Raw genomic sequence first — 19396 nt, forward strand, 5'->3', positions numbered from 1 at the left:
GAGTTTATAGCTTTTAAGTTTTATATGAGTCTCATGCTGTATGATACTGGACTGTTGCTTGCTTTCCTCCATCTCTCTCAAGATGTAGATTTTATTACATCATTTCTCAGTAGGTGCAGATGCTTAGGCATGTTGATTCACACCTGTTGGAAGATCTTGTCTGACTGGGTCTGTGTCAGGCAAATAAATACTGATGTGACCTGTAGGCATTAATTTTTTTTCTTCACCTATATAATTTATCTGTTGCTTGTGACAGACATTGGCAGGACCTAGGATATCTGATTATCTATATTACTGGCCGTCCAGATATGCAAAAACAGCGTGTGGTTTCATGGTTATCTCAACACAACTTCCCTCAAGGAATGATCTTCTTCTCTGATGGACTTGTTCATGACCCACTGCGACAAAAGACTATTTTTCTACGGAATCTCATGCAAGAGGTACGTACTAGAAGCATGTTGATATTCCTGAAACCTTTTACTAGAAATTGTCATTCATTGAAGTAAGAGCTGTCTCTTCCTTTGGAGCAGTAAATCCTACTGCTGTTATATTTTTGCCATTCCTAATGTCATTTATTACTTTTTAAAGAGCAAAGGTGGCTAATAAAACATCCAAATGCACCTTCTGGCGTGTAGTATTACAAATAAATAAACTACATGTTCTTTCCTGTCTGCCTATTCATAACTTTGCTGTCACTCAGGCAGACAGGTTTAGCTGTGCATACTTTACAGAAACGCTAACAGTGAGTTTATCTGCTGTTTCCGTGCAAAACAAGTTCCATCCCTGTAATGCATGCTGTTCAGTAGCCGTATTACTCACTCCGCAAGTAATATTCGTTTCAGTGCCACATCAAAATCTGTGCTGCATATGGTTCAACAAAGGATATTTCCGTTTACAATGTCTTGGCTCTGTCGCCATCCCAGATCTACATAGTTGGACGACCAACAAAGAAATACCAGGCACAGTGTCAAGTAAGTAACTCTTGCTTAACTCTTGCTACTAAACTAGGAAGTTTTCAGAGGAGCAGGGAAACGTGTCTGTGTGAATGTGTGCATGCACACACATGCCTACACAGACTCAGAAAATAAAGAGCAGAGAATATTTCAGAGGAGAATAGACAGTTTTGGTCTCAGAGGAGGAATTTTATGGCAGAGCGAATAATAAAGAGAATTGAATGGTCACTTTTTCTACCTGCAAGTGCATACATGGCATATTCTTGAACAACAAAATCGAAGAATTCACTGAAAAAAGCACAAGGAGTCTAATGTGATTCTTCTGTATATCTCTAACTAGGCTGCCAAAGATAGGAACTTAACTCCTTATAGAGTCTATAGTTTGAAGCAGTGGTAACTTGTCACTCCCTTTCCTCTGTATTTCAGTTCCTCAGTGAGGGTTATGCAGCCCACTTGGCCTCATTGGAGTTCAGTCTTCATTCACGATCCAAAAAGAACAACTCTCGGATGATCTTGAGAAAAGGCAGCTTTGGCCTCCACTCTCAACCTGAGTTTTTGCGCAAGAGAAACCATCTCCGCAGGACTATGTCTGTACAGCAACCTGACCCACCTTCTGCAAACCCCAAACCAGAGCGTGCCCAGAGCCAGCCTGAGTCAGACAAAGATCATGATAGGCATTTGCCTTCCATTGCTTGGGTTAGGGGTGGAGTCCACAAATTTGAGTCTGTTCCATAGGAAACCTGAGGCTGTAGATTTTGGGTGCCCTCTATTTAACTTGTGGTCATGCCTCAAAGGTAGTATTTAGGCAGCTTCAAACTCGGAGGTGTAGAGGGGAAACTGTCTTCCCTGCTCTGGAAAATGTCTTCTTATACCAACCAGGGAACTTCCAGTTTGTTCTCTCGATATATTGGGAAATTTTAAAACACTCTAAAACTATCCCAAATGCTTAAACATTAAAACAACAGGAAAAAAATATTCTTCAGTTATTTAGTTATTTTTTACAACAGATACAATAAAATGTGCAATAAGAGAAAAAGCTGCTACAAGGCTTTTTTCTCAAAAGAAGGATTGTAGTATCAGCTGTCTAGCTGCACCCAGAACAGTATAAACAGTAGATCCCATAGGTTACAGAGAAAGTTTACACTTAAACCATTAGTTTCATCTCTTGCCAATTCACTTTTGATAAAGTGATACATTTGTAAGGGAAGCAGAGGTGAGAGTACAACAGTGGGTCATCAGGATCTGTACAGCAAGATGATTTTTGGGTGCCTTGAGTCCAGGATTTCTTTTCAGCTTATACTGTTGGTCAACAAATGCTAATAAAGGCACTCATGCTGCATAAGGTGCTGGACATCAAGTAAATAGAACTCTGCCTGCGAACCAAATCATAAACGCTTAATGTTAGTAATAAACATCTCTGCCACAGTTTGAAGTAGTCAGTGTTGCTGTATGCAAAGTGATGTGCAGGTGTACAAAACAGTGTGATTTTTGTGAAACTTGGTGACTGTGTAAAATGTGTGAACTGTGTGTCGCTGACCATTTCAGACTGAGACACAGATTCTAAGATGGAAGCCTTAAGGGAGCCCATTTACTAGGGGGTCTGAAATCTGCAGAGCAGTCACTTTTTCCGGTATTCTAACTAGAATCTTTAATCTGCAGGATAAAAATAAATGCTAATGGAGTAAATCATGTACCTTCTCATGCTTCACAGCAAGTGCTCTGCTAAGACAATCTATAGCAATCAAAGTTGCAGTAGTTGAGCTTCAAAGAATGGAGGTGCCAAATGTGTGTTTTCCTTCTTATTTCTCTTAGGTCTTTTACTTACTAGAAGTAAAACGTGTGAAATTTTCCGTAAGTGATAATATTTCTAAACTAAATGTTGTAGATAGTTAACATAGCTGCAGTTTGCTGGTTCTTTATGCAACTATTTCCACCATGCTAAATTCATGAACATAACTTTTATGATAGAACTGATGTATGTTTCAAAACCTGCAGTGAAGTTGCTACAGCACAAAACCAGTTTTCTTTTAAAGTTAAAATCAAACTGTTACCCTGAGAAAGCTTACAGTCAACAGGTGACTTCTTAAGCTGTTTCTGGATTTGTTTGACTTCCCTCACTCCGTTTTTTGGCACTGGGGGGAAGATGTTGTTAATGATTTCAAAGTTGGTACGTAAAACAGAGAAGGAATGCCATGGAAAACTATGACGGTGGTGCCAAAGTAAGTCCAATAATTCCCAGTTCACACAAAAGTTTCAGTCTGCTTTTTGACGGACAGCTTTGTGGCTTTTGTCTTAAGAGGGAACCAGCAAACTAGTGTATAAAGGGTAGTGATTGCTGTTGGGTTTTTTTTTAAGCTTATCACTTAGCAAGTTTCTGAGTTACCTGTTTCAAACATCCTGAAAGATCTCTGGCACATCAGTAGTTTTTTATAATGCTTCCTGTAAGGAAAGAGGAAATTTTTTTGCTGAAAATTTAGGAAGGATGTTAAGATTTTAGTAGTTCATGTTCATTAGGAAGAGGTAACTTCTGTTACTGCTGTTACTGGGGCCTGGGGTTTTTAATCTCTGCTGCCAAGGTAGCCAGCTGCAAAAGCTAAATGAACTACACAGAAGCAGTCTTCAGGTTTACATTTTTCCCAGTAGTTTCACAGCTGTTTAAGCCATAAATTTAAGTAGTTTTCAGTGTTTTATCATGGTCCACTGTGTGTTTTTATTCTGATTGTGTCCATTTCTTTCCTTAGCCTCTGCAGCTAGGAGATTGCACAAAGTAGACCAGAGAGCATACTCCATCTTCCTCCAGTCAGTTCACTGCTTGCAGAGGTGTCAGAGAAGATGTTAGAGCAGGGAAGGCTTCTTATCATACTGATGAGGTTTTCTTTCCTGCCGCTGATCTAGGAAAGAAAAAAAGCAGGTAGCGAAATGCGCACCTGATGTTTATATCTGTGCTTCTTTCCTGTTAAATATATCTTGCTTTAACAGATAGAAAAAAAAAAAAAAGGCAGTGCCCAGAATACATCCTCTGAAAAGACCAGCCAAGACCAGCCCTGTGTCTGACCAATACATGGCTGATATAACAGAGCAGTAGAGCAGTCTTGGCAGCCTCCTAGGAAAAGAAACCTTTTTTCTTGTGTTTCCATGTCTGTCAGTTTTGACTCTTGCCAGAGCATACCCAGTGGAATATAAGTATTTTGAGCATGCTCTTGGTTGTTGGTTTTAAATTGGTGAATGAATTGAAGAGTGGAGAAATGCAACAAGCAAACTTGAAATTTGCTTAGAGGACAGAAAGTCAACACTGACTGCAGAATTTGAACTTAGTTTCTTAATCACTGGGTGCTGCGTAGCAGTATCCTCATAGTAATCACTATACCTACTAGTACTAGCAAAATTAATTCTGGTTTAGCGGTCTACCTCTATCATCCAAAATCTATTTGTTGAATTAAGTTACTACCATAGAAAGACATACTTCCTTTCAAAAGAGAGATCTGTGTGTTATTCTGTGACTGTTATTAAGAGACTGCATATAAACACAAGGTTAAATGAATCTTTTAGTCGCTGTGTTGGTTCTGTATATGTATCCACAGTATATTATGAGCTAAAAGTAGTAAAACAAGTGCTACTCTTTGTGCTTGATTGAGAGTGGTAACAATTTAGTCTCTAAATGTCATACTGGAATTCAGCTGGAAATATTTTCCCTGACTTTGTTTCCTATGAGAGCTCACATGGTCGTTTCATCATGTCAACACTACTTAACGCTCAGGGACAGAATGGTTTATTGCCTGATAGCATGCCTCCATCTGAGCATGAACGTCTGTTCATTTCATGTGGGGATTACAGTTTCACTTCAGTTATCACGGAGGGATTATCAGTCCTCTTAGGCAGGCCATTCACTGAGGTTGAGCATGATCTTACAGCCTTTCAGTTCTCTACTGGTCCTCACCTCTGCATTCTCTGTATGGGCAGCACTTTCTTTAACCTTACAGGCTGTGGAAGTTCTGAAGCTTTTCCACAGAAGGGAAACAGACAGAGAAAGCTGCATATTACAGAGAAACACACTTATCTGCTGAATAGAAGAAGCAGAAGTGAAACTGTGAAACACATAGCTGTTATTTTAGTAAGTGTTGAAGTGGTAGTACAAGTGAATACAAAGTAGGCCACACCTGAAAGCACTTACTTAACTTCTTTGAATTGTTGATGTATATCCAGTTTCAAATTACAGTATTAGACAAAAAGTAGAAACAACTGTGATCAGTAGCCATTTTAGATTTACCAAGATTTATCTGAGGTATTGTGAAAACACACATTTCCACTGTCGTGTACTTTGTATGTGTGTAACTATTGAAAGCAACCTTAAGTGATGTTTTGTTTCTGCTTTCACAGCAAAATTGTAATTATTTTTTTTTAACAATGACGGTGTTTATTCAATTAAAAAAAGTATTTGCATATGCTGGTGCACTTGGAACAGATTACACCTATTTAGTTTTGTGGCATGGTTTATATTTGTTCTGCATAAAAATTGTATCAAATGTAAAATTGACATGGCATTGATCATTGCTCTTGTTCCTTATGGATTCATGAGAGTTGCTATTCTGATTTGTTGCACATCACTTCTCTACTATGTAGGGAAGTCATTTCTAAACAAAATAAAAGCTTTTTAGTCATTATGTAGAAGTGCAGATACCACAGAGAAATAAACTTAATACTTTAATCTATAATTAAAATAAATGCAGCGACATTTATCTTGAAGCTCTACCATTTTGCAAAATAGCCTTGCTTTGCTTTTCTTAGTGAACACATTGTCTTATTTACACATTGCAAGATCACGACACTGCTAATATGTGTGTTTAAGTAAGTCCCTGATAGTTAAGGCTGTAGAATTATCATGTATTTCACAGTATAAATTCAGAAGGGAAAAATGAAATTCTTCATTCATTTCCTGTCCTAAATGCGTTAAAAACTTCATTTGAAAGCATTTTTAATTATACCAAAAAACCAAAGGTATTTTCAGCTTTTATAATTTGTAACTGCTGCAATAATTGTTACTGAACAGATGGGATTCTCCACATTTTTCCTCCTTTTGCCTATAAGCTACAGACAGTGAGTATGTTATAAAAGTACTAAACAATTCCAATGTGGACCCTTTCTTAATGAGCTTGTTGGCTTAATAGTGAAGATGAGATTGTGTGGGATGCAGTTTCGTAGTTTTTTCTGGTTTCAGCTCAAAATACAAGCTCTTAAATCAAGATTTCTGCATTGAAGTGTTCATTTCAGTCATGCAGGGGAGAAAGCAGCACTTTTTGTTCTCTTCTGGAGTTGGTAGGAGATAGAATTCCCTAAGCACAAACATTTCCAGCTTTCTTCCTCAGCTTCTGTGAGAGCAGTGATTCTTTATGATCTATGTTCATAGCGTCCATAGAAATTGTGGTTTTAACAAGGTGATTTGACTTCAATTCTATTTAATTGTTCAATTGTATCTTTAAGTTTCTATTTATGGTCCTAAAATTCATTAAGGGGAAAAAAAAAAAAAAAAGAAAAAGAAAAAAAAAAGGTAATAACACACCTTTCTGGATGAAGAGATCTCTTTTGCTTCAGAAACAGGAAATGTCCCTGAGCAGCTAGAATCCTGTGCCATGGACTCTGCGATCCAAGTAAGGTATTGGTATTCCCTCTCTCCTTCCTTTTAAATTAAGCCCAAGGTAATGGGATAAAAGTTTTTCTATTTTAATTTAACCCAATAAGCTACCTTTAAAATTTCATATCATTGTTTGGAGGGTGGAGGAGCATGAAGAAAATTTTGGCAGATTAATTTATAAGGTTGTATAGAACTCAAGTGGAGGAGGAGAGGAGGAAGGAGAGGAAGAAACAGGTTTACAATGATCTGCTGAGAAATGGGTTAACAGAGATTACTACTTAACTTAAAACTTGTAGCCTCTAAGGGTTACCAATTCTGGGACCTCTGGTGTGGAGGCCAGAGTGGCAGCCCTCTCACAGAACCCCAAGCTGTTTCCATAATATATTTTTCTATTTGTTGGGGAGGGGAAAGGATGGTCCACTTAGAACTGAATTCCTATTAGTAAACTTGAAATTGTATATTTTCTTTCAGTCTATAGTTTTATTGAGTGTAAACTTTTAAATATTGTTTGTCAGTGAGAAGGTTCTATCTGGTGACAAATGTTTATATTTCTTATGGCTGCCTTGTAAAGATTCAAAAATGTACAATAATGCATTTCTTAATATGAAATAAGCAGTAAGATTTCTACAACTCGTATAGATTTTGATGTGAGCTGGTTTTTAAAATCTTATATTAATCAAATAAAACCTTCCTTGCCTTTAAGCAAACAGTGTTCCTGGCTCTTCTCATCAACGGTATTGAAAGTCTTAGATCATCATTGGCATGTTGTGGTAGCAAGTAAAAACAGTATACGAGCTGTTTAGTATGGGTGACCATCTAGAGTAGAACTTCAGTTTGTGAATAGAAGTCAACCTGTGAACTTCAACCGCCCTATCTTTTCAAAAGTAGTAGGAGAAGATACTTCAATAATGAGACACCATCCTTGTAAAAAAATGTATCGAAGCAATCTCAGTACGTACAAAGAATAACTACTGTTCCATTTACAAAGGCAATGGGTGTTTTGCTTATTTGGTTTAGTTTGCTAAAAAAAAACAACAAAAAATAACACAAGCTGAAGCTCTCACCAGTCATCTGAAGGCCGGGATGTTTTCATGTTTCCAGAGCCTGCTAATTATTTCATTATTTAATAAATTTCATTTAACAAGAAAAATTGAAATCAGGAATGAGTATTAAAATCAGTACTTAAATCAGAACCAAACATTACTGTTTCCTACATTTATACTTAATATCATTAAAATTTTAGCTGTTCCACTTTTACAAAATTACATATGCATTTTAAAAGTCACTGTACAGAAAACTGTCTGAATGACTCTTTTGTTTGAAGGTTCAGCTTAGAGTAGAAAGGAAATTCCAAAACTGCTACTACAGAAACGGCTGTTGAATTCTTGAAGCTTGAGAAATCTTTGTTCCAGTTTGAAAGTCAACATTCAGTTATGAGTCACTCATCAAAAAAGGCTTGTTAATTGTTTTTTTTAAGTAGCATTTGTTTAAGTAAAGTACATGTGTCAAATGCCTAGTAAACTTCATTGAACAGAATACCTGTATTATAATAGCAAATAATGGTAGTTATAATAGTGGATTGCTCCAAAACTAATGCCTCCTATTTTATGTTGTTGGCCTGCAACATCAGAGACATATGTACATACAACACAGTATAACATCCCCTTTGAACAAAAGAAATACTTCAAATGCAAAGGTATTAATCATACAGTGGCTTGGGTTGAAAGGGACCTTTAAGACAATCCAGTTCCAACTCCCACACCATAGCAGGGTTGCCAGCTTCTAAATCAGGTACTAGATTAGGTTGCCTAGGGTTCCATCCACCTGGCCTTGAATGCCTCATGGAATATACACAACTTTTCTGGGCAACTTATTCCAATGTCTCACCCCCTTCTGTGTGAAAAATTTCCCCAATATCTAAACCTCCCATTCCGTTAGTTTAAAATTGTTCCCCCTTGTCCTGTCACTACCAGACCACATTAGAAGTCTTTCTCTGCCCTGACTATCAGCTCCTTTTAAGCATTGGACATTGTGTTAATCTCACAATGCAGATCACAGTGAAGGTAATTGAGGCTCTTGTGACATATTCATAGCAAATCAAGTAACGGTGCAATGAGTTGACACTAGAAGCGATGCTCAGAAACATAGTACAAAGAATTACTATTCCTATTCACTTAAGTACAATTATTGTGTTTAAAAATGCTAACAATGCATACATCAACTACATTTGTTATCACTGTATTAATTACTGAGACAATGCGAGAGAGAAAAAAACAAAACAAAAAAACAAACTAGAATTAGTGTAGTTTCTGACAACTGACCCTGTCTGGTCTGGTCCCATTTCTGGACCGGACCCCATCCAGAGAGAGACGCAATCATGGACGCCATGGAGCCTGCTCTTGATTTACCGCTGCATCACACTGCTTATATACCGGCATGGCTTCTGCACAGGCTCATCCCATACACCCAATAACGCAACCCCATGCGCACATGCCCTTTCCCACTCAGAGTCCTCCCTTCAATAAATCATGTCATCATGGGACACTTAGCAAGGCACTTTATCACATCCCGTTCCGTGGTTCACTTCAGCTGTTGTTATCTAGCAATTCTTGTGCAATTGCTCAGGCCCATCCACCGGCTGACCTTGTTCCACAACAATTAGACTGTTTAGGGTAATAGTTTGTTCTGTAGTGCTTTGTGATTTTAGTCAAGAGACAAAGACATCAGTACCAGCAATTTTCTCATACAGGATGAGGAAAACTGTTGCTTGCATAGAAGCCTAACTTATGGCTTACGTCAGAAAATTTAACTAATCCACGTGCAAAAATCCACAATATAAAGGTTAAGTTCTGCAACTGTGCAACAGTGTGCTATAGAAACCACAACAAATATGAGGGAAGAACCTTTTGATTCCACACACTAAAGTTTTAAATAAGTTTGAATTCATGTGTCTTTTGCTCTCCAAACAGCAGATTTTCTCCTTGTAGATACATGTCAAATATTTACTTTACCTGTTTGATATTATCTTCAGTTACAAATGAGAGAAACTGTCATATCACAAACAGATGGAAGAATATTTAGTGAATTTTCAATATATATTATTACTAACTTGATAGGACTAAACTTACAGTTATCTAAAAATGGTTCCATTAGTAGAAGTTGAATTTTATTTTTTTAATTATACAGGATTGTATGCCTTTATCTCTTTGTAGACAAAAGTACTTAATGCTGAGCCCTCCCCAGAGGATTTTAGATGCTTGACAATTTCTGAGTGCTTGACATTAACTGTTCTAAGAGGAAGGAGTTTTGGGAAATGCTCTGTGTTGTAATTCTTCACCTTTAGTTTTTACTGACTGAACATCTAATTCGGCGTGACATAACCTCTACAAACACAGCAGACTATCACCACTTGGATTAAATGAGGTTTTGTACAAGAGACTTCTGCATCCTCTAAATTTTGAGGTATGGTTACCATTAACTATTTGTGAACATAAAGTTACCTAACAAGAAAATTTCTTACACATGTGCAGACACCAATGCAGATAAGTGGTCAGTGGTTTAGAGTTTGATTTTTGGTTTGTTTGTTTTTTGTTTTCAACATATTTAGACTGACAGCTCTTCTACACAGAGGCAAGGAGGTACTGCTCTCATACAAGGTCACAGTTGGGGTCTGACTGGGTCAGACTTCCTCAACAAGAAACCCAAAGACAAGGAGAGAATCTAATGTTTTAAAATCTGCACATCCAACTGCTGATTTAATCTGCACAGGTATCTTGAAAAAAGAAAGGCTCTGTGTTACAGTTGATAAAGTTCTACAGCTTTTCATCATCCTGAGTCAGAGCAATCACTTAGACCGTAATGTTTAAGCAAGAGGTGGCTTATTACCAGGAGTTGAGATGAGGGATACTTAACAGTATTTACCTCTTGTCTTTCACAATACCATCATCAGGTGCCCAGAAAAGATGCTTCACTTGGCAAATCCCTGAAGAGACCAGTTCCAACTCATGGTCAAATTCCACTCTGGAAGCAGAATTGTCATTAGTAAAGATTAAAGTGGACAGACTGAGTAGGTGGCAATGCCCAAGCCTATTCAGTGGATAAGGTATTGGTTGGATGGTTGCAGACAGTAAGTTGTAGTCATTGGCTCTATATCCTTGGCTAACCCCCAAATAGTCCATCTTAGGACCTTCAACATCGCTATTAGTGATCTGGATTGTGGAATTGAGTGTACCTTCAGCAAATCAGCTAATAACACGAAGTTGAGTGGTGAAGCTGATACAAAAGAAGGAACGGTCCAGATGGACCTGGACAACCTTGAAAAGTGAGCCCCCATGAACATCATAGGATTCAATAACCCAAATGCATGGTGCTGCACTTGGATTGAGGATGTGTACAGACTGGGAAAATAACTCATTGAGAGCACTCCTGAAGAGATGTTATCTGGTATCTTCATGGATAAAAAGCTCAACATGAACCAACAGCATGCGCTAGCAGCCCAGAAGGTCAACTGTTTCCTGGGGTGCAACAAAAGAGGGACGGCCAGCAGGGCAAAGGAGGTGACTGTTCCCCTTTACACTGCCATTTTAAGACCCCATCTGGAGTCTGGCTTGGGGCCCTCAACAAATCCTGGCTTGGGGCCCTCAACACAAGAAATACATTGAGCTGTTGGAGCAGGTCTAGAGGCCTCAAAGATAATTAGAGGGCTGCACTTCACCAGTGAAGAAAAGCAAGGGATCTGGGCTTGTTCAGTCTGAAGAAAAGGCTCTGTCTGAGGACACCTCACTTCTAGTACTTCAGGGGAGCTTATAGACACAGGAGGGAGGCAGGCTTTTAACATGGGTAGATATTGATAGAAGAAGGGGGAATGGTTTTAATCTAAGTGTCCCCCTCTCTTAGTTAAGATATTAGTATAAAGTTTTTTACTCAAAGGGTGATGAGGCACTGAACAGGTTGTCTGGAGTAGTTGTGGATGCCCTAGAGGGGCTTGAAGCCAGGCTGCATGGGGCACTGGGCAATCTGATTTAGTGGGTGGTAACCCTGCCCACAGCAGGGCAGGGAGTTGGAATTAAGTGATTTAAGGTCATGTCCTACCACCCATGCTATTCTGTGATTGATTCTGTGATCTTGAGTCAGATACTGTTTGTTACAGTCTGTTTCTGACTGTAAGCTTTCTATGCAGGGATGTGCAACTAAGAATTTAAATCTTCTAGTAGTAGATCATTTCAGTGGAATAGGTTAACAACCTTCATCTTGCCTTTAATCGTACGAGATACTGCAGTCATAACAACAACAAACAAACAATAAGGTTTACAAAAGAACGTGGCTTACATTCTTCTGCTGGCAGGAATAGGTGACAAATAGAGGCTCTTCAGTGCTGCCGATGCTCTCCTTGATCTCAAGAGTGGGACAGTATCTTCACCATGCCAGGATGGGAAACCCCTCAATTCTTTATGTTCTGACACCCTTGTTGGCCCAAGCAAGAATCTTCTGCTGGACTTCGGAGTGCATTTGGAACTAGTAGCTGCAGTAACACTGTTCACACTGAGGCATGGTGTTTGCACTATTCTTTTCTTGGAAAAACCAGTTGCAGAGCTATCTTCAGCTGGAAAGGTCGCAGTTGAATGTAGTGGGCTTTGGCAAGTCTTCTGTATTTTCTGAAAGATGCATCAGTTAGACATATTAAGCTAAATCAATCAATCAATCTATTGTTTGGGACCACAAAGATGAGGAAGCCTCTTTGAGCTGAATCCCTAGCTTTCACTCTCATATCAGGTTTAGTCTAGCATGAATGCTTTTCTTGTGTACCGACTTGGGTTAGATCATTTGCTTCCCTAATCCTTGGAACTTGTTAAGGACTTCTGCATGCTTGAGAAGAAAAACACCTGCTAATTCTGTGCAAGAAAGAGCCAGGCTTCTTAATACACATCGATGAACTTGAAGTACACTTAAAGTCTTCCACCAGGAAGAACAATACAAACTTCAGTTTGCTAACATACTACTACCTACTGGATTTTATCATACCAAATTATGTTGACAATTTGGAAGAACATCCTAATAAATAGTGTGGGTACAAAAACAATTTATATATAAAGCTACACCTTTCTCAGAAACAACTATTTGCAAGCAATGGCAGTCTACCCACATTCTTCCTCATGAGGGCTGCTCTATCTTACATGATGAAATGCAATAAGGGAAAAGGTTTTGATTAAATTACTTCCCATGTTGCTACTTCTCGCTTTCTTGTTCTGCCATAGCCATAATTTATCCAGATAATAAGGCAAGAGTTACCTAGCAAGGATAATAAAATTTCTACTTGTTCATATAATTATAGGCTATCCTGAGCTGGCAGGGACCCACAGAGAGGACAGGACCATTCAAAACTGAAACCCTGTACAAATGCTTCTTGAGCTCCAGTAACTAGAAGCTGTGACCACTGCCCTAGGGAGCCTCTTTCATTCCCATCAGCCTCTGTTGCAGAATCTTTCCCCAACCCCATCTTGACCCTCCCTGATGCAGCTCCATGCCTTTTACTGTCATCAGAGAGCAGAACTCAGCAGGGACACTCTGTGCTTCCTTGAGGAAACTGTAGGCTGCCATGAGACCTCCCCTTCTCTATGCTGAACAAACTTAAGTGACCTCAGCCACTCATATGTCTTTCTTTCCAGACCCTTCGCTATCTTTATAGCCTTCCTTTGGACACCCTCCAATAGTTTTTTATGTTTTGTGAGCCGACCACTACGTTGTGCAGTACAGAAGATAAACTATAAGGAGTACATGAAAGTTCAGAAATCTTTGTGCGGAAATTGAAACAAAAAATAGACACTACCTACATGCCACTGCAAAGACAAAGTACCTGTGACACTGTTCCAAAAGCATTTCTTGCTGTTTTTGTAATACTTCGGAGCACTTGGTTCATCTTGCTTGCTTCCATGTTTTCCCAAAGCGGTGTCTCATGGAAATTCAGCTCCACTTGCTTTAATGGTATTCGCTTTCTTAGAGACATGCGAATAGTATTAAGAGAATTGAAAGAAGCTTTTCTCTTGAATTTGTCTGGCACAGGGCTCTTATTCTCATCATAGTCATTTAAAAGCAGGTGTTTCTGCCAGCCCATTGTTGACTTAACATTTTGAAGCATAGACGCCATCTTGTTTCTGTTGTCAACCTTATTTCTAAAACAGTGAGAATAAGAAGAAACATTAGAGCAATTTTCCTACAGCTACTTATGTATGTCTGTGGGCATTGTATGTATGTGTCTTCTCATTTGTTTGATTTCCAGGACATCAGTCCTGGTAAACTGTGAGACTCGATCTTGTAAAGTAGAACAGAGTTTAACTGCAAGTTAAGCCAAGGTCTCACACAAAAGTTTTGGCTTCATTAAAAATCTTCTACTCCCAGGCAAGCTTACAGAGCTCCTGCTGTCTCCTGACTTACACTTATCTATAGCTGTAACCGTGACAAGTCAAAAAGTGGACAACAATTTCTAGTGACAGAAGAAAAGCAAGAAGGGCTAAAATGCCCATTACTTACAACGATCCATAAAAGTGTTATGTATTCTAAATTCCTAATTTTCACGAGCTCACTAGCAAAATATACTGCTATTACTTCCGAAAAGCAACTGAAATGCAAATGTATTTTAGCAATCTGAATTAAGAGTTAGACATTCACTGCTGTTTCATTAAGAATTAGACATACTGTGGATCAAAAAACAAACAAAAAAACCCCAAAAAACCAAACATGGGAGACTTCTGCCATTGTTACATTAAATATTACAAAACTCCCCATATATTCCTTATTAAATCTCGTTTCCTAAGTAGCCCCCACCTCTCAGAAGTGGCCTTACTTATCTCAGAGCACAAGAAGTTAATGAAAACCTTTATATCCAAAAACGTCCAGGGCATTAACATCTTCAGTGCATTTTTGCATGTAGCAGCAAGGAAAAGCTTGTAATCGGGCAATCTGTCAGTTAACCGACTACCCCGTACCTTATCCCGCTTCTTTGCTAAGAGGTGATGTTACTGTTGGTTAATCGGTGCTGTCAAGCACTGTTTATCCCCGCCGGTCGCTCCCGCACAGCCGGTCCTGCACCGCGAGCTGCCGCAACGAACGGTTGTAACCACCGTAAGGGCGGTAAAGGCGACGGATACCGGCCGGAGGAGACCGGACTCCTCCCCTCGTACGCAGGGAACGACCCGGCACAGTCCGCCGCCAGACAAGAGCCGCCTCGGCCGCCGCGTTCAAATCCCGCCCCGCCTCCTCTCTGATTGGCTGCCGCCCCTCTGAAGCGCGGTGGCCGTTAGGCTGCGAGGTGGCCGCGCGCCAGCGTCGCCCGCCGCGACGAGCGCGGGAACGGAGAGCAAAGTGAAGGGGAAGGTAAAAGTGAAGGTGAAGGGGCGGCGGCGGCGGCGGTTCGTCCCGACGAGCAGCGGGAGCGACTCTGCAACACAGCGGCGGGTGCTGCGCAGAAGTCGGCGGCCACGTGACCATTGTTGTTTCTGACCATCCGTTATGAGCTTTTAAGTTCTTGCTTTTCGCTGCTGTGCTGCTGACTGCGAGCTTCAGATGACGCCGCCCGCTGTCTTCTGCAGCTGGAGGAAACAGAGACGTAGATTGCACGGCGCTGCACGGCGCTGGACCAAAACCCACGTGGGCTGTCCTCCAGCGAATCAGCGTCCTGCCCTAGACAAAACAAGATCGCTCGGGTACTGGGAGAAACGCCGTCTCAGAAAGAGCAGCCAGGTGTTGGAACAGCCTTCCTGGGAAGCAGTGGAGTCATCCACTGGATTCTGCGTAGAACATTTATCTATATAACACTTTTACCTGCAGAATTACTTTTGGAAAGAGGTATAGCAGCTTCCACTTCCCCCCCCCTCCCCACCCTCCCAGTGTTCTTCTGCCTTCCAACTCAGCAGCTGACTCCTAGACACACATGCACAGCTAACGATTATCCTAGAGCCACAGCCCATTGACAGTGCTTTGATTTGTAAGCACATTTTCTATGACTTCTAAAACACTACAGGTTTTTTTAAAGGTTCCACTGGCATTTTCTGGCATTTGTACCCCTTTGCATTCATATGTTACAGTAGAAGCAAATGTGTCTCAGTAAATAATTCCTTATTAATAGGAATATACTTCTACATATTACAGCCATGTACATTACTTTGCTTTCTTCTTTCTTCCTACCAATTCACTTTAAGGCTTCCAGATAGGAAGAGGCACAACAAATCTGTAACTGTCCCAGTGTACATCCCCTTGCCTCCAACCTCCATCTACGTAGGAAAGGTTTCAGGTTCCTTTTGTCTGCAATATTCGGTTTGAAACACTGTATTTTAAGATTCCTCTCAAATCTACACAGGCCAACAATAATTAAAAAACACTAAAAACAAAGCTCTTTGTGGGGTGAGGGATGTCACAAGTCCTAAATAACGAGGGTGGTGAGGTAGTAATCACAGCCCCATGACTTAAGAGCACTTAAATAAGGATGATTGCTGAAAGATAAGATTTTGAGTTGGCATTTTTGTATCAAGGGAGAAAGAAGCTAGGAAAAGGCACAGTGCTAATAGAACAGAGGGTGCACGCTAATGTAGAAATAGTGTGACGGAATAGCCCTAATCCAAAAGGGAAACAGCAAGGCAAAGTTGAATTGGGCAGTCTGCCCTTGTAAGCCTGATAATGAAATTAGAACTATTACAACTGCCCTTGCAGTTGTAAACAGGCTCTCAAGAGACCTACGTTTTTTCATCTTCTTATGGTACCCATTATCTTAATCCATTACAACTTTGTTACACTGAGTGTAACACTACAAGATAATGGAAAGTGCAGCAATAATAGTAAGGTGGCAAAGTCTTTAGCTGCAGTGAACAAGAACAAGCCTAGATGCAGCAGTCACAGAAACAAAGGAGAAAAAAAAAGCTGCTTGCCTTTGAAAAGCCACAGGAAGGGATCTCCAGCAAGATAACCTCACCTCCATTGCCAACCCTTAAATGAGCTCTAGGTAAGAGATGGATCATGGCTACAGCCCTCCTGGTCATTCAGGTACATTGCATGCGCATGAGCTACCCTGGGTTGGCCCTGCCTTCCCACCAGGTGCTCCATCACTGCTTCAGGCTGTTCAGCATTTCTACTACACCAAGGAAACTTCTCATGCAAAGGAGGAAAGATAGACTGTTTAAAGATTGGCATCACCTAATTTTTAGTTATTTTGTCTTTTGGTCATGCCAGCAATTGGGCCTTGATTTTTGGGGTAGATCATATAGATCACTATCCTTAGCTGTTTTTCTGTTTTGTTTTGTTTTTTAAATTTAATTCCCAAGAGTTTAGCAGTGATTTGTCAAGTGAACATGGTAATATGTGCACTACGATAGGAAGTACCTGTATTCTGAGTTTTCGCCTCACTGCAGAAGTACTAACAAAATGCAAATTTTCCCCATGCATGGCTGTTGGCGGAGGCAACTGGTACCTCGATCTGTATAAAAGGTCTTGTGAAAGCAAGCATCTAACAGGTACGTGGAAGGTAATTTGCATTTCACAACTGAAGTTTGCAATTCATAAATGAAGAAATATGGAATGCATTGCTTCCCTATTTGGATGTTTACTGCTCAGTTGCTTGTTCATTTATTCAGGTGGTTTAAAGTGATAATACCAAACATATAGCCTGCACCTATGTCTATAGATTGTGACCTGTATTTTTCTGTTTCTGAGATGACCAAGCAAGTCTTTCTTTTCCAGTGTCTTCACCTCAGCCCAGCTAACTTGGTTCAAGTCAGCTTTGTTTGCCCTAGCATAAATTCAGTTGTGATGTCACAAAGGTTGCCTCTTTGTTTCACGGCAATGACTGAACATGGGGGAAGGAGGGGCAGGAGGAGGTACAGAAAATCACTCATGAAGACAGGTGGGAAACTATCAGTCAGATCTGAAAAGGTTCTCAGGGAGCTGAATACTTAGGGTCTAGTGTTGAGAGTTGAACTAGTAATTTCTTGCAGTATGATTATTTTCTCCCATATTTTACTGTTATATATCCTTCTTCCTGTCCACTGGAGGAAAATGGCTGAACATCTTGCTTAAGCAAAGTGATAGAACAGCTTATAGTGCTTATTCCACTCAACAGGGATTGTACTTTCATCTATGGCAGGGTACTACCTCAGGTTTTCTTGACAAAGTACTCTGAAGGTCTAAGAATGGTCATTTGCACTGCTTTTGCGCAGGTTATTGTTCATCTCTGTACTGCCCAGAACACTAGGTATCAGGCCCCAAACCATTATCAATTGCAACAACTTCTCTATCATCATGCCATATCCCTGTTTAGTCAGACAAGAAGCCAAAATGTTCAATGATGCGTCCTATGCTCTTACTATGATTGCTTTTTACTCGTTTTTCTCTTTTGATTTAGGTTAGACAATAGTTTAGACACAAGAACTTGGATCCTGACAACTTGAGTACAGAGGCAAAGAAAGGACTATCACTTTGGGATGTAAAAAAGGCAACTTCTAGCTGTTTGCTTCAAAGGCTGTTCTGTTGGGAATTACAAGACATTTAGCCAGCAAATTCCTACATCTAGGTTTTGTTCTGCACTCCAAAGTGTTGTCCAGAAGTGTTTCTTCAATGGATGATGACGGTGACCTTGAGCAGAGCTTCTGGGCATATTTACCTGATGTTTGTCTGAGGCATGTCTTCCATTGGTTAGATGACAAGGACAGATCTCGAGCGGCATTAGTCTGTAAAAACTGGAATCAGGCCATGTACTCAGGATCCCTCTGGAAAACCAGAACCATCACATTCAATGGCCAAACATCAAGGACACGTACATTTGAATTTGAAACTGCACTGTGGTATACCAAGAAATTTGGCAAGTATTTGAAACACCTTGAAGTCAAGTTATTGCATCCTTGCAGTACTGTCTTTACCCGAAAATTTCAAGTGTCTATGAGAGGCCTTCTCTCACACTTGGGTAAGTGTAACTGTCGCCTGGCGTCCTTGAGCATCAAGCATCTGGAATTAGACCGCTCGGTTTGGAGAAACACAGTCAGGGCTCAGTTTATCAAGAACTTATGTACCTTTCTGAAAAGAATGAGCAAACAGCTTAATTATCTCAACTTAAAAGGAGCAAGAGTAACCCTGGAAGAAGGCTGTGAGCTTCTGAATTCTCTGAGCTGCCTGACTAATAAAAGCTTTATATCAGAAATAAACATCGAGGATTTCTTCAGTCTTCATCTTCCTGTCTACAGCAGCACCTTGTTCCACCGTACTATGTCCAAGTTCCACAGCCTGGTTATCCTAACTTTCAATTATAACTGTGTTTCTGATGAACTGCTGGACATTCTGAGCAAGGAAAGCGCTCATTCCCTGTGCACCTTGAATATCAAATGTCATATCCATGACCCTCACGGGCAAGTGGTCTGGGGAATGTCATGGGCCAACTTGGCCAAAAGAGCCCCAAAATTGAATGTGAACTTCTACTTTGAAAGAGTCATGAAGCATGATCATCTAGCCAGGATCCTGCTAGTGGAGATCCCAGTCAGGAGCATCAGTTTACGGAGCTGCTATTTCAGAGACCCAGAATGGATAATGAGACCTACCATCACCAACATCCTCCCAGCCTACTGGCATGTGCTGCAGGTAAGGCAAGCAGTCATGACAACTCACTGCAGAAAGCTAAGCAAAGTAGTATAGGCAGTAGGAGTTAGCCATTACAGTGTACCAACTATACAGTTCAGTTCAACTGATTGTCCTTGTCCAGTTATAATGTCCATTATGCTGTTCTTTACAAATGTTGCTTATGTCAGGTTGCCCTCATGAAATGCTAAAACACTCAAAAAAT

General features: G+C 40.2%; 3 protein-coding genes across 12 annotated transcripts in view; 2 read left to right on the forward strand and 1 right to left on the reverse strand.

Annotated features, from left to right (window-relative positions):
• The window catches only part of PITPNM3 (PITPNM family member 3), a 65946-nt gene extending 58657 nt beyond the window's left edge, over window positions 1-7289 (forward strand). For all 10 annotated transcript variants that reach the window (XM_072353918.1, XM_072353917.1, XM_072353919.1 and 7 more), the window contains 3 exons: window positions 257-440; window positions 843-971; window positions 1380-7289. In XM_072353918.1, the coding sequence (XP_072210019.1) occupies window positions 257-440; window positions 843-971; window positions 1380-1688 (622 nt within the window). In that variant the 3' untranslated portion in view covers window positions 1689-7289. The remainder of the gene's footprint in view (window positions 1-256; window positions 441-842; window positions 972-1379) is intronic.
• A 3104-nt stretch (window positions 7290-10393) lies between these two features.
• PIMREG (PICALM interacting mitotic regulator) lies at window positions 10394-15201 on the reverse strand. Its single transcript, XM_072353941.1, has 4 exons — window positions 14565-15201; window positions 13436-13751; window positions 11911-12236; window positions 10394-10602 (listed from the first exon to the last, which is right to left on the reverse strand). Exons 2-4 carry the CDS (start codon window positions 13724-13726, stop codon window positions 10500-10502), a joined length of 720 nt encoding a protein of 239 aa, XP_072210042.1. The 5' UTR covers window positions 13727-13751; window positions 14565-15201; the 3' UTR covers window positions 10394-10499.
• Window positions 15202-18180: 2979 nt separating this feature from the next.
• The window catches only part of FBXO39 (F-box protein 39), a 33167-nt gene continuing 31951 nt past the window's right edge, over window positions 18181-19396 (forward strand). The window contains 1 exon segment of the mRNA XM_072353755.1: window positions 18181-19194. Coding sequence (XP_072209856.1) covers window positions 18181-19194 — 1014 coding nt within the window.

Source organism: Excalfactoria chinensis, chromosome 19 (assembly GCF_039878825.1).
Source record: "Excalfactoria chinensis isolate bCotChi1 chromosome 19, bCotChi1.hap2, whole genome shotgun sequence".
NCBI lineage: Eukaryota > Metazoa > Chordata > Aves > Galliformes > Phasianidae > Excalfactoria > Excalfactoria chinensis.

What these genes read in the sequence shown, in the direction of transcription:
- PIMREG (XM_072353941.1), bottom strand. Translation starts at nt 13,726, where the DNA reads ATGGCGTCTATGCTTCAAAATGTTAAGTCAACAATGGGCTGGCAGAAA. An exon ending in CTTTTGGAACAGTGTCACAG is followed by an intron (nt 12,237 to 13,435) that starts GTACTTTGTCTT and finishes TGCATCTTTCAG; the next exon opens with AAAATACAGAAGACTTGCCA. An exon ending in ATTCCTGCCAGCAGAAGAAT is followed by an intron (nt 10,603 to 11,910) that starts GTAAGCCACGTT and finishes TTCTGCTTCCAG; the next exon opens with AGTGGAATTTGACCATGAGT.